Here is a 14,539-nt window from a genome sequence, read left to right on the forward strand (position 1 = left end):
GAGACTCTGTCTCGAAAAAAACTTTTAAAAACCTTTCTTACTTTATAAACTTCTAATTTTTAAAAAAAAATTTGACTTTTTTGTAATAACAGCTTAAAACACAACCACATTGTATAGTGGTATGAAAATATTTTGTTTCTTTATATCCTTCTTTTATATGCTTTTTTCTATTTAAAAAAACATTTTGGCCAGGTGCGGTGGCTCACGCCTGTAATCCCAGCACTTTGGGAGGCAAAGGTGGGCAAATCACCTGAAGTCAGGAGTTTGAGACCATCCTGGCCAACATGGTGAAACCTTGTCTCTACTGAAAATACAAAATTATCTTGGCGTGGCGGCACATGTCTGTAGTCCCAGCTACTTGGAAAGCTGAGGCAGGAGAATCGCTTGAACCCGGGAGGCAGAGGTTGCAGTGCGTGGAGATTGTGCCATTGCATTTCAGCCTGGTCAATAAGAGCAAAACTCTGTCTCTAGAAGAATAAAAGGTTACAATTTTTTTTTTTTTTTTTTTGAGATAGGGTCTTGCTCTTGTCGCCCAGGCTGAGTGCAGTGGCCCTTTGCAGCCTCAACCTCCTGGCCTCAAGCAGCTTTCTCACTTCAGCCTAAGGAGTAGCTGGGACCACAGGCACATACCACCAAACCTGGCTAATTTTTATTTATTTATTTATTTATTTTATAGAGGTGGGGTCTTGCTGTGTTGCCTGTGCTTGTCTCAAACTCCTGGGCTCAAGCAATCCACCCGCCTTGGCTTCCCATAGTGCTGGAATTACAAGAGTGTGCCACCACACCCAGCCTTTTTCCACTTTTTAAACTTTTTTGTTAAAAACTAAGACATAAACACACACCTAGGCCTACACAGCGTCAGGATAATCAATATCACTGTCTTCCAACTTGAAACATCTTGTCCCACTGAAAGGTCTTCAAGAGCAATAACACACATGAAGCTGTCATCTTCTATAACAATGCCTTCTTCTGGGTGCCTCCTGAAGGACTTGCCTGAGGCTGTTTTACAGTTTACTTTTTATAAGTAAAAGCAGAACACTCTAAAATAACAATAAAAAATATAGCATAGTAAATACATAAACCAGTAACATAGTGGCTTATTATCATCAAGTATTGTATACAGTACGTAATTGTATTGCTGTACTTCTATACAACTGACAGTAGATTGATTTACACCAGCATCACCACAAACTCATGAGTAATTTGTTGCACTATGGCTTTATGATGCCTGTGATATCACTAAGGTGATAGTAATTTTTCAGCTCCATTATGATCATATAGGACTGCCATCATATATGTGGTCCATTGTGACTGAAACATCTTCCCATGCATGACAGTATTTTTAGCATATCTAGGTGTTTGTAGCAGGAGATTTTCAAATTATCCCATTCAAAATACTACATTAGAAGAAATTTTGAAACAACTTAAAACAAAATTTAAAATTCCTCCCTGTCCCTTCGCAATAAAGAAACTACTTAACCTGAATTCAAATTGTTATTCCACCTTTTTTTTTTCTTTTTGAGACAGAGTCTCACTCTGTGGCCAGGCTGGAGTGCAGTGACGCGGTCTCGGCTCACTACAACCTCCGCCTCCTGGGTTCAAGTGATTCTCCTGCCTCAGCCTCCTGAGTAGCTGGAACTACAGGCACGTGCCACCATGCCCAGCTAATTTTTTTTTTGTATTTTTAGTAGAGAGGGGTTTTACCATATTGGCCAGGATGATCTCTATCTCTTGACCTCATGATCTGCCCGCCTTGGGCCTCCAAAAGTGCTGGGATTACAGGCGTGAGCCACCGCGCCTGGCAGACTCCACCCTTTTTTAGCAGTATAATCTTTGGCAAGGTACTTGACTCCCTGAACTTTCTCCAAGCATTATGTGGTGGTATTAATATCTCTTTTGAGGTGTCATTATGAGATTTAGTTATTGTCATTCAAACACCCTAGAATGTTTTACGAAGTTCTAAATGAGCCCCTGCCTAGGTAGGTCTTTAGCCTCCCCTCACCATTTCCCAGAAATAGACCAGCATAGGCTGGGTGCGGTGGCTCACACTTGTAATCCCAGCACTTTGGGAGGCCAAGGCGGGTGGATCACCTGAGATCAGGAGTTCAAGACCAGCCTGACCAACATAGTAAAACCCCATCTCTACTAAAAATATAAAAATTAGCCAGGCAGAGTGGCACATACCTGTAATCCCAGCTACTTGGGAGTCTGAGGCAGGAGAATTGCTTGAACCCGGGAGGCGGAGGTTGTAGTAAGCCAAGATTGCACCATTGCACTCCAGCCTAGGCAACAGCATGAGACTCCGTCTCAAAAAATAAATAAATAAATAAATAAACCAGCATAGTAAACTACTTGTAAGTTTCTTAATTGTTCTTGTTCTCTGTAGCTTCCAATCCTTTATACATAGTGTTCCTGTTTTTAAATACTCTCTTCCCCTTGTTCATCTTCCACCTAACTGTTCTTACTAATCCTTCGTGATTAGCTTAGATATCAATTTCCCCAGGAAGTTGTCCTCACTGATCCCCAAACCTGGGTTAGGTTCCCCGGAGTCCTGTGTGCCTTCTGTAACACCTTGTGTTTTCCTATCATAGCTCTCAGCAGCCTGTTTACTTGTCTGAACGTTACTTGAGAGGAAAAATTTTTGGCTGTTTTATTCACTATTGTCTCCCCAGCGCCTAACAAAGAACCTGGCACACAGCTCAATACATGGTAGCTATTGTTCTTATCAGCACCTTCATCTATCATAATTCTCAAATGTCTGGTTGTTGTATAAATAACTCTTAAGTATGCCAAGAAGCTTAGAGTTAAGTTACAAGACTGACAAGGGCATGCATTGTTTCAGAGCCATGTTTGGGACCTTTGTTTTTCACTTATTCAATCATTTTCCCTTTTTATACTAGGAACTGACCCAGGAGTGTGATGAAAAGAAATCCCAGTATGATAGCTGTGCAGCAGGCCTCGAAAGCAATCGGTCTAAATTAGAACAGGTAAGAAGAGAGTTTTTATTTTAACAATTTAGCAAAAACTACCTGTGTACACACCTATAGTCCCACCTACTCGGGAGGCTGAAGCAGGAGGATCACTTGAGCCCAGGAGTTTGAGGCTACAGTGAGCTATGATCACACCACTGCATTCTAGCCTGGGCCACAGAACAAGACTCTGTCTCTAAAAAAAATGTTTTAAATACTGCCTGTGTGTGCACATTTTCACTACATCAATGTCAAAAGATTCCCAAATCTTTATCATCATCTCCCAAGCCTGTCTCCAAAGCTCCAGAGATCTTTATTTCTTTAATTTGTACACACTGAATTTCCCATCTGTACCACCCCCAACAAAGTACAAGGCTCATTATCTGCTGCCTGGCCTCCACAGAAACCTTTTACCTATTCTCTGGCTTCTACTCTTGCTCTCCTAAGGTTCATTCTCCATAGGGCAGCCTAAGAAACCTTTTTAAAATTTTTGCCACCCTTCATTGGCTTCCTGTTGCACTTAAAATAAAATCTAACCACCAAACTGTGATCTACAAGGCCCCACCTGCCTTATGAACTTCATGTCCATGTGCTCTACTCCTCATCCATGGAGCTTCAGCCACTCTGACCTTCTTCCTAAACTTCAAACAGGCCAAGCTTGTTTTCACTTGTGGGATTTTGCATGTACTCCTCCCTTCTGCATGATATACTCTGCTCCTAACTCTTTGCCCTCCTCTCTCCTTTTCTTCACTAGGTCTCAGCCTCAGTGTCTCCGCCTCTCAGAGATCTCTGATTACCTGATGTTATCCACTCTCCTTCCCAACCTCGCCCACCCAGTCCCTCTATCACATTCTACTGATGAATTTCCTTCATAGCACTTATCCCCATCTCAAATATCCTTCATTATGTTTCCTTGTTTATGTTGGTTTCTTCCACTTCAGTGAAAGCAGGGAACCTGCCTGTTCACTTCTGTGTTCTCAGCACTTAGAACAGTGCTGGACACCCAGTAGGTACTTAATAAATGTATGCTTGGGCCAGGTGCAGTGGATCATGCCTGTAATCCCAACACTTCAGGAGTCTAAGGTGGGAGGAAAATCTTGAGGCCAGAAGTTCGAGATCAGCCTGGCCAACATGGTGAAACCCCGTCTCTACTAAAAATACAAAAATTAGCCAGGCATGGTGGCATGTGCCTGTAGTCTCAGCTCCTCAGGAGGCTGAGGCACAAGAATGCTTAAACCTGCGAGGAGGAAGTTGCAGTGAGCCAAGACTGCACCACTGCACTCCATCCTGGGTGACAGAGCGAGACTCTGTCTCAAAAAATACAACTGGACTTGCAGGGCTGATATGAGTATTCTCTAGAAAAAGATTATTTCCTATTGTGATAGAATAAACAAAGTTAAAATTGCAGAAGAGAAAATGACTCTGATGGTAGTCCTTTGTTGTACATCTGAAGTCATCATCACCATGTCTGTCTCATTCTTTCGATAATGTTGCCTATCTAAAATTATATATTATAGGAAGTTAGAAGACTCCGTGAAGAATGTCTTCAAGAAGAAAGTAGATACCATTATACAAATTGTATGATTAAGGTAAGACAAAGTAGATCAAAAACATTTCTGAGTTTTTTCTATATCAAAGTCTTCCCTAAAACTTAAGTCTTTCTGTTTAGAACCTAGAAGTTCAACTTCGTCGTGCTACTGATGAGATGAAGGCATATATCTCTTCTGATCAACAAGAAAAAAGAAAGGCAATTAGGCAAGTAATTTTGTTGTTTTATATTGAGATACTTCATATTTTCACCAATAAAAGTTTTATAAATAAGGTAGAATTATACAAATTTAGCATATTTAAGTAGACACTAAGATATTAATACTAAATCTTACTAAACATCTAGATATTTCAGCCCTGCTAAGTGGGAATACATATGATTTTATTTCTTGCTTGCTTACTTTTTGATTGTGGTGAAATATATAAAACATAAAATTTGCCACTTTACCCATTTTTAAGTATACAGTTCATTGGCATTGATTACATTCACAACATTGTACAGCCTTCACCACTGTATATGTAAAAAAATTTTTCATTATCTCAAACAAAAACTCTTGTAACCATTAGGCAATAATTCTTCATTCCCCCTCACCCAGGAATATATATAATTTCATAATTGCTTTGTCATAAGCAGTAAAGTTGGTCTCTTTTTAAAGTCCCACATGGCCTAGACTCTAGTCATCTGCCTGCTAATTGTGCAGTGTAATGACTGCATTTTAGCTGGAAATTGTGTGATTGCAGTGTACCAGTCTTCAAAACAAGAAGGATGTATAAATACTGCTTAGTCCTTATATGGTGCTTTTTTTGCAATCCCAGCTTGTGGCATACTGTAATAAATCAAATCCTGCCTAAAAAAAGTACATTTATGGTTGAATTGCTAGCTGTGATAAAATGCAGTCATTGAACAACATAAGCCTTCTTTGCCCCTCATCACAGTTCAAATGTTAAATATTTTGTTGTTACTATTCAGTAAAAATTCAGATAAAATGTAGGACTCACGTTTATTCTAGATTGCATTGAGATTTTGAGTGGCATGTACATTAATGTTATAAAAAGAGACTGGGCGTGGTGGTGAGTGCCCATAATCCCAGCTACTCAGGAGGCTGAGGCATGGAAATCACTTGAACCCGGGAAGCAGGGGCTGCAGTAAGCCGAGATCACGCCACTGCACTCCAACCTGAGCGACAGAGGGAGACTCTGTCTTAAAAAAAAAAAAAAAGAAAGAAAAAAGGAATCTAAGAAATAGAGTGTCTTGCAGAATCTGAATTTTTTTTCAATGTAATGCACTAGAATGCAAACCAGACTGAAAATATTACACAAATAGAGCAGTGTTTTTTCTAATACTCTAACATACTAAACTAAAAATGTACTTATTCATATTATTTCATTGAATGTCAACTTCGTTCATATAAACCTATATGGCCAATGATAAGAAATGAGAAAAGTTAAATTTGTTCTTAAAAAATAAAAATTTTTATAAATTAAGTTCTATTTCTTCCAAAGTTATCGATATAAATAGTAAAGAAGGAAATAAGTGCTCTTGAACTATTGATTTTCTGATCTGTCTTCTAGCCAGAGATATATATATAGATAGATAGATATAGATAGATATAGATATAGATATAGTTTTGTTTTGTTTTTTTTTGAGACAGAGTCTTGCTCTGTCACTCAGGCTGGAGTGCAGTGGCGCAGTCTCGGCTCACTGCAACCTCCGCCTCCCAGGTTCAAGTGTATTCTCCTGCCTCAGCCTCCCGAGTAGCTGGGATTACAGGCACATGCCACCACGTCTGGCTAATTTTTGTCATTTGTGTTTTTTTAGTTTATATTTTTGTATTTTTGTAGAGATGGGGTTTCACCATGTTAGCCAGGTTGGTCTCAAACTCCTGACCTCAAGTGAACCACCCTCCTTGGCCTCCCAGTGTGCTGGGATTACAGGCATGAGCCACCATGCCCCACCGAAAATGAGGATTCATCAGGACTAATTGCAAAATTTTCCTTTACTTAGAGTGCTATATTTTCTTTTTTTGTGGCTTATGATTTCTTGGAGTCCCAATTTTATATTGTTTACTTTTTTCTTAAATACTACAGTGTAGCTTTACACAGAAAAACAGTCTCTTCTTTGTTGTGTGTTCCTTTACCCTCGTCCTTCAGTCTTTATCCTTAACATGTCACCTGCTTTAAATCTCACATTTTGTCTTAAATAGTATTGAAATATAATTTTGTTTATAAGTAAAATACAATGTTATTATGTTTTTAATTTTTACATTAAAAGTATTATTTTTTAGCTTACAAAAGAAATACTTGTAAGAACAAAAGTAACCATTATGAAGTAGTGTGCACAGAAGTTGAATGCTGTCCATATTGCCATGCCTCAGAAATGTCTACTATTAATACTTTGGTGTACATTATGCCATATTCTTTTCCCATGCGTTTGCTGATACATCTGTATATATGTGTGTTAGTTAATGCATGGGAAATGTTATGTGCATGTGTGTATACACAAACGTATACATATATATGTATATAAAAATAAGATTAAACTGCACCTGAGTGTGGTGGCTCACACCTGTAATCCCAGCATTTGGGAGGCTGAGATGAGCGAATTGCTTGAGCCCAGGAGTTCAAGATCTGCCTGGGCAACATGGCAAAACCCTGTGTCTACCAAAAAACTACAAAAAAAATTAGCCCAATATGGTGACACATGTCTGTAATCCCAGTACCTGGGAGGCTAAAGTGGGAGATTCGCTTGGGCCAGGGAGGTGGAGGCTACAATGAGGTGTGATCATGCCACTGCACTCCAATCTGGGCAACAGAGTAAGACCTTGTCTCAAAGAAAAAAAAAAAAGATTAAACTACATATACTATTTTTCTCTTGATCTAGAATATTTTCCACTTCAGTATTTATAGATTTACCTCATTCTTTTGTATAACTCCTTATTATTTGTTTGAATAGATGTGCCATAATTTGCTTAAACATTTTCCCATCTACAGACATTTAGTTTGTTTGCATATTTTCATTATTATGAGCAATGGTGAAGTAAATAGTCTGCTTCTATGTTTATTTAAGTTATGGGATATTTTTGTAGGATGACTTCCTAGAAGTAGAATTGTAAGATTAGGTGCTACTTAATGTTTATTTGAAATGTATATCCTTTCTCCTTTCTACAAGCCTCTTCAAAAACAATGTGTAATTTAAGCAAATGGGTTGCCATTGTTTTGAGGGTAGATTAACCAGAAATAGTATTTAACATTTTAATTCTCTTAATTTCCTATGGAATGTTTTGCTATCTTTTTTTTCCCTTAAATTGCTATTTACTTGAAGAACTAACTAAAGATGGGGAAAGACAAAGAATTTGATAATGGGTTTCATTCTGACTCCAGTACCCTAAACTATATTGCCTAATGTATTTTAGATAGATATGTTAATTTATAATTCCCTTGTATGATCAAATCATTTGAAGTAAATTGAAAGTAAATCATTATGTTGACTCCCTAGGGAACAGTATACCAAAAATATTGCTGAACAAGAAAACCTTGGAAAGGTAAGAATTATTATTTATTTTTTTACATGTGTCTAACTGATTCAGGCTTTCAGTACTGTACGTGATTTATGACTGTCATTCTTTCCAAAAGGTTCTAGTACAGTTTTTGAGAGGAAATTGTTCATTCTTTTTAAAGATGAAAGACTTCCTTAAGAATTTAGTTTTACAGAAATAAAGGCACAATGGATTTTTTAAAGAAAAAATTACCTATTTTTAAATCACAAAGAGTTCATAATAATGTTCTGCATTACAGTTTTCAGATTATCCTCAGGCTGGGCACGATGGCTCATGCCTGTAATCCCAGCACTTTGGAAGGCCAAGGCCGGTGGATCAGTTGAGGTCAGGAGCTCAAGACCAACCTGGCCAACATGGTGAAACCCCGTCTCTATGAAAAATACAAAAATTAGCCAGGCATGGTGGCAGGCACCTGTAATCCCAGCTACTTTGGAGCCTGAGGCAGGAGAATCGCTTGAACCTGGGAGGCAAAGGTTGCAGTGAGCTGAGACTGGGCCATTGCACTCTAACCTGGGTAACAGAGCGAGACTCCATCTCAAAGAAAAAAAAAAAATTATTCTCAGATACCTTTTTATGCGATAGGTACAAATTTATTCATTTATTTTATTTAATAAACATAAAGTTCTTACTATGATCTAGGCCCTGGTCTAAGCCCTTTACAAACATTAATTTATTTAATACAAACAACTAAAAAACCTTGCTTGAGATACTCATCTCCCTCCTGCCAGAGTTACCTGATGGTGACTGAAATAGGACTGTATGATTATTGTTCTTAGTTCTCTGAGCCACTCCTAGAAGTGGTAGAGAGTAAGTTATGGCCTTGACCATCAGTACTTAAATGACCAACTGATTAGTTATTCTAGCTGACTTTATAAAGCAACCAATTTAACAAAGACACCAGCTTTGCATTCTTAGGAGAAAAAAAGAAAAAACATATACTTACTAATAATTCAGAGGAAAGATGACCAGTCATCAAGTGACTTGGCTTCATTCTTAGACTTGTGATTCTAAACAAGCCCTCTAATCACTTTAGAGTTCATTTCCTCATATTTAAACTGAAATAGGTAGATGAGCAGTGAGCAGAGATCACACCATTGCACTCCAGTCTGGGAAACAAGAGCAAAACTCCATCTCAAAGGGAAAAAAAAAAAAAAAAAGATAGCCTTTGTTATCGAAATTTTCAAAACTGTATTTTAATCAATCCATATATATCCATCATCCAACTCTAATTATTAAATTCGTGGCCAGCCTTGTTTTATCTATAGTCTCATCCAGTACCTGCCCCTAATTTTTTTCTAAATTATTTTTAAGCACATCTCAAATTCTTATTATTTTATCTCATCACATTTCAGTATGTATCATAAACACTCTTTTTGAACATAACCACAATACCATTATCCTACCAAAAAGAATTTAACAATAATTACATAACATCCAATACCCAGTGTTCAAACTTCACCATGATTTATTTGTTTAAATCAGGATCCTAACAGTCCATACATTGTTATTAGCTTATATCTCTCTTAAGTCTCTCTCTCTCTCTAGATTACTTCCCCATCATTTTTTCCTTACAATTTTTTGTTGAAAAGAAAAAAAAAAAAACTGATAATTTGTCCTAGTGGGTTTTCAACATTTTGAACTTTGCTGTTGGTAACCCTTTGGTGTCAATTAGCATGTTCTTCTGTTCCCAGTATATCCTGTGAATTGGTAGTTAGATCTAGAAGCTTGATTAAATATGTTTTGATATTTGGCAAGAATACTTCATAGATGGTGGTATGTACTTCTATCAGGAGGCTTTCTTCTTATGATGTAGACAGCCATTGATAATCATTTCCTGGATCCATAATTCATTAGAAAGTTGCACAGTGGTAACATTCTGATTATGTCATTCCTTCTTCATTTATTGGCTGGAATAATTCTGTAATGAGCAACTTCTCCTTATCTTCTATGTACTTACCCTGAGTTACATTCATATAAGAAAGATAGAATAACTGCTTGATTCACTGTTTACTGGTTTTCAAAATGATGAGTTGGTTCTTTATCGTCCTTCAAAAGTAATCTTATGACTTTTAGATTGAGCTCATTTGATATGTTTCAATCTATTGTGATTTTTTGTCCCATTAGTACTCAAATTTGGCCAGTGGAAGCCTCTGAAGTCAGCTTTTGAATCCTTTTGAAAAAACCCTAGTAGACTTTGATGACTTCTCTGTTTTCTGGTGTGACAAAATGTTCTAATTTCATACTGTACATTTTCTTTCTCAAACCTGAAATTAGCCATTTCCCTAAAAAGTGTTCACCTGTGATTTGTTAATAAATGACCATTATATCAATGAAAATAAATAAAAAATAAAAGGAAGCCTTCTCAAAGCTGATTCCTCCATTTACTGGGAGAATAGTGAATTCCGTGTACATTATTTCACTTATGGGATGACACACCATACTTAAAAGGAAAAAAAGAAATAATTTTCATATTTGAAAGCATGTATGTGAATCAAGTTATAAACATTCATTTGTATAATATTTTAACTAGAGATTTTTGGATTTGTAGGATTTGATATGATTGTCAAAATTGACTTTTTTTTTTTTTTTTTTTTTGAGATAGAGTCTCACTCAGTCACCCAGGCTGGAGTCCAGTGGCGTGATCTCCGCTCACTGCAACCTCCACCCACCAGGTTCAAGTGATTCTCATGCTTCAGTCTCCCGAGTAGATGGGATTATAGGAGTGTGCCACCACACCCAGCTAATTTTTGTATTTTTGGTAGAGATGGGGTTTCTACCTGGTTAGCCAGGCTGATCTCGAACTCCTGACGTCATGTGATCCACCCACCTCAGCCTCCCGAAGTGCTGGGATTACAGGTGTGAGCCACTGCGCCTGGCCCAAAATGGACTTCATCCAAAGATTTCGTGTAAAGTAATGTACTTTTTTCATATGAAAACATTCCTCTTTTTTTTTTTCTGTTGCAAAGTATCTGGATGGATGCTGTACATACATAAATATTTTTCAAACCTGAAATCCTTTCAAAGACCCAACCTTAATTGCCAAATCTGATTAAAGATTATTTTTCCCCCATCCAGTGTAGTGTTTTCTTGCAGGATCATTGGGAAAAGTGGCAATATAACATCAAGTATATTTAAGCAAGTGAACCAATGACTGGCTCATTCCCCAGATGTCAGGCTGTATCATTTAAGAAACAAAGCTTCTTAATCCTCAAAGTTTTAGAGTAGATCTAAATTTTCAAGGCAGACAGAACAAACCTAGCCTTTCAAAGTGATGATAATCTAAGCCCTCTAAGCCAATATAAACTGGGCATCCATAGACCTCCTCAGGCCAACTGAGTTTCCCCCCTTCTATACCACCACCTCCTCCTTTAAAAAACAATGAAATATGTGATTAGTGATTTTTGTACATTGCAACTCTAAACAAATGTAAATAATAATAAGATTTAAAATATATACATACTAATGTCAGTTGTATTCATAAAGTTAAAGGTTTCAAACACACATGGTTATGAAGCAAATTAAATGTAATATTTCTGACACAGACAGTGCCCACATCCTGTCTTTGGTTCTTTAAATAACTTTTATAGGTTGTTAGAATTTTTTGACAAGGAAATTATTCCAATAATATAAGAAAAGTTACAGGTTAAGTAGTGCCTTAATTTAAAATCATGTGCAGAAGTCTTAAAATTCTTGATCTGCCTTAACGGCCTTTCTAAATACTTTTTAGTTTATGAAGATAAAATATTTGTTGTAAGATACATTATTGATAACATAAACTTAAATAGATGTATTAATATGCCAGGTATTGTATCAAAAAATGTACTGGTTATATTTCTATTTTTAAAATTCTGTGTTCTATTCCTGTTTGCTGTTAACTTTGCTTTCATTATGCATAGCTGGGTGGGCAGTATTTTAATGGGTGGTTTGAATCTGGTCCTCAGCTTAGTTAATCCTCTTATTTGCGCAAGTACCAACGACCAGCATTCTCATTTGTGTCTCAGATCAACTAGTATATTGACCCTATGTTAAAAGAGGAAAGAATGAGGATGTTCCTGTGCACTCTGCCTCTGTGTCTCTGCTTGGTTTTCTGTCTGTCTTGGTAATTTTCTCACACTCAGTGTCAGTACAGGTATTTGTGACACACTGCGTTTCCCTCTATGTGCACTATCACCTTTTCTACCAAAATGTCAACTGTAGTTGTCTCCAGAGCATGGGATTATGAATGAATTCCTTTCTTTTCTTTTTCTTCTTCTTCTTCTTTTTTTTTTTTTTTTTTTTTTTTTGAGACAGAGTCTCACTCTGTCACCTAGGCTGGAGTGCAATGGCACTCCAGCTCACTGCAGCCTTGAGTTCCCAGGCTCAAGTGATCCTCTTGCCTCAACCTCCTGAGTAGCTGGGACCACAGGCATGTGCCACCATACACAACTAATTTAAAAAAATTTTTTTTGTAGAGATAGGGGAGTCTCACTTCATTGCCCAGGCTGAATTCTCTCTCTCTTTTTTCCTACCTTGTCACCTATTGTCTCTGACTTTGGGTCTACTCTTGCTTTCAGTCACCCTTTCTCAATTTGCCATAATATGGAACCAAAGTATATTTTTGTAATGTATTGGAGATTCTTTTATTCCTGTTTAAAATTTTAGAGTCAATGGGTAAAATAGTTTTGGCAAGTGGACCGTCTAATATGTTAGTAACAAAAACAATTCTGAGAAGGATTTTGGCTTATTTAATAGCATACTATTTTTATAATCACTGAGCTTGCTCCCTGAAGTATATGTGCATATAATTTTATTTATTTGGACATAAATAGAGTATACACTGTTTCAGGATAGGATAGAATACAGCATTTAATAACAAGAATATATATAATACATGATAATTTATCAAGTATTTCAATATCTATTATGTCACTTGAAAACATAATCTTATCAAGTAAATACTTTTATTTTCCCCTATTGTTAGCCTTGATTTGGTTTTTTCGTTGTGTTTTTAAGAGACAGGGTCTTGCTCTGTTGCCCAAGCTGGAATGCAGTAGTGACAGCATAGCTCACTGCAGCCTCAAATTCCTGGCTCAAGTGATCCTTCCACCTCAGCCTCCCAACTAGCTAGGACTACAGGCACGTGCCACCACCATTCCCAGCTAATTTTTTAGTTTTTATTTTTGTAGAGACAGGGTATCATGTTACGCAAGCAGGCCTTGAACTCCCCAGCTCAAGCGATCCTCCTGCCTCGGCCTCTCAAAGTGCTGGGATTACAGGCAGTGAGCCACTGCGCCCAGCTCCCAGCCTCCTATTATTCACCTTATTTTATTTTATTTTTTTTTCTAGCGACAGAATCTCACTCTGTTGCCCAGGCTGGAGTGCAGTGGCACGATCTTGGCTCACTCTGCCTTCCAGGTTTAAGCAATTCTCCTGCCTCAGTCTTCTGAGTAGCTGGAATTACAGGCACATGCCACCATGTCCAGCTAATTTTTGTATTTTTGTATTTTTAGTAGAGACAGGATTTCACCCTGTTGGCCAGTCTGGTCTTGAACTCCTGACTTCAAGTGATCTGCCCACCTATATAGCATGAGTCCTGTTTTCCACTTGAAACTCCAAGCATACCTGACACATAACAGGTGCTCCATAATTATATCTTGAATAAATAAGAATTAGGTTTTAGTATATAGAATATACTGAGCCTGTTGGTTTCTTGAGAAATTTTTATGTATATGGAAATTCTAAAACAAAAGGTGGACATTTCTCAGGCTTAGGCTAATAAATGAATTATTTTAAAGCTATCTGAGCTATAACTATACATTATTCTTGAGTGATATGTCATGTACATCCTCCTAGCTGGTTTTCATTGGAGAACTAGAAAGGCAAGCAGTTTGACTGAGAGTCTCATAGTGGTGCGATCACAGCTCACTGCAACCTCCACCTCCTAGATTCAAGCCATACTCCTGCCTCAGCCTTCTGAGTAGCTGGAATTACAGGCACACGCCACCATGCCCTGCTAATTTTTGTATTTTTAGTAGAGATAGGGTTTCACCATGTTCATCAGGCTGGTCTCGAACTCCTAACCTCAAGTGATCTATCCGCCTTAGCCTCCCAAAGTGCTGGGATTACAGTTGTGAGCCACCACACCTGGTCTATTAACCTTTATTGATAATTGAGAAAACTGAAGTCCCAAGAAATTAAGTGCCTTTCTTACTGCTAGAGGAGACAAAACCAAATTAAAACTGAAGTCTTCTGACTTCCAAACTCTACATTCTTCTTTTCACACCATGATACTGTTCCACTTTCCTAAGTATCTTTTTCTCTCACTTCCTTCTATAGTTTTGTGTGGTTTTTTTGTTTGTTTTTGTTTTCTGTACTTTTTTTTTTTTTGAGACGGAGTCTTGCTCCGTTGCCAAGCTGGAGTGCAGTGGCATGATCTCTGCTCACTGCAAACTCCGCCTCCCAGGTTCAAGCAATTCTCCTGCCTCA

General features: G+C 37.6%; 1 protein-coding gene across 19 annotated transcripts in view; it reads left to right on the forward strand.

Moving 5' to 3' along the window:
* The window catches only part of IFT81 (intraflagellar transport 81), a 155,249-nt gene that overhangs the window by 73,899 nt on the left and 66,811 nt on the right, over window positions 1–14,539 (forward strand). For 18 of the 19 annotated variants that reach the window (XR_004176199.1, XR_002515846.2, XR_004176197.1 and 15 more), the window contains 4 exons: window positions 2,901–2,987; window positions 4,487–4,558; window positions 4,639–4,724; window positions 8,014–8,059. Coding sequence is in view for 15 of the 19 variants with exons in the window: in XM_021922908.2 (XP_021778600.1) it covers window positions 2,901–2,987; window positions 4,487–4,558; window positions 4,639–4,724; window positions 8,014–8,059 (291 nt within the window). In the remaining 4 variants the exon portion in view is untranslated. Of the gene's footprint in view, window positions 1–2,900; window positions 2,988–3,723; window positions 4,011–4,486; window positions 4,559–4,638; window positions 4,725–8,013; window positions 8,060–14,539 lie in introns of those variants that run through there. The other variant, XM_021922912.2, reaches the window with a different exon arrangement.

Source organism: Papio anubis, chromosome 9 (assembly GCF_008728515.1).
Source record: "Papio anubis isolate 15944 chromosome 9, Panubis1.0, whole genome shotgun sequence".
Taxonomy (NCBI): Eukaryota; Metazoa; Chordata; class Mammalia; order Primates; family Cercopithecidae; genus Papio; species Papio anubis.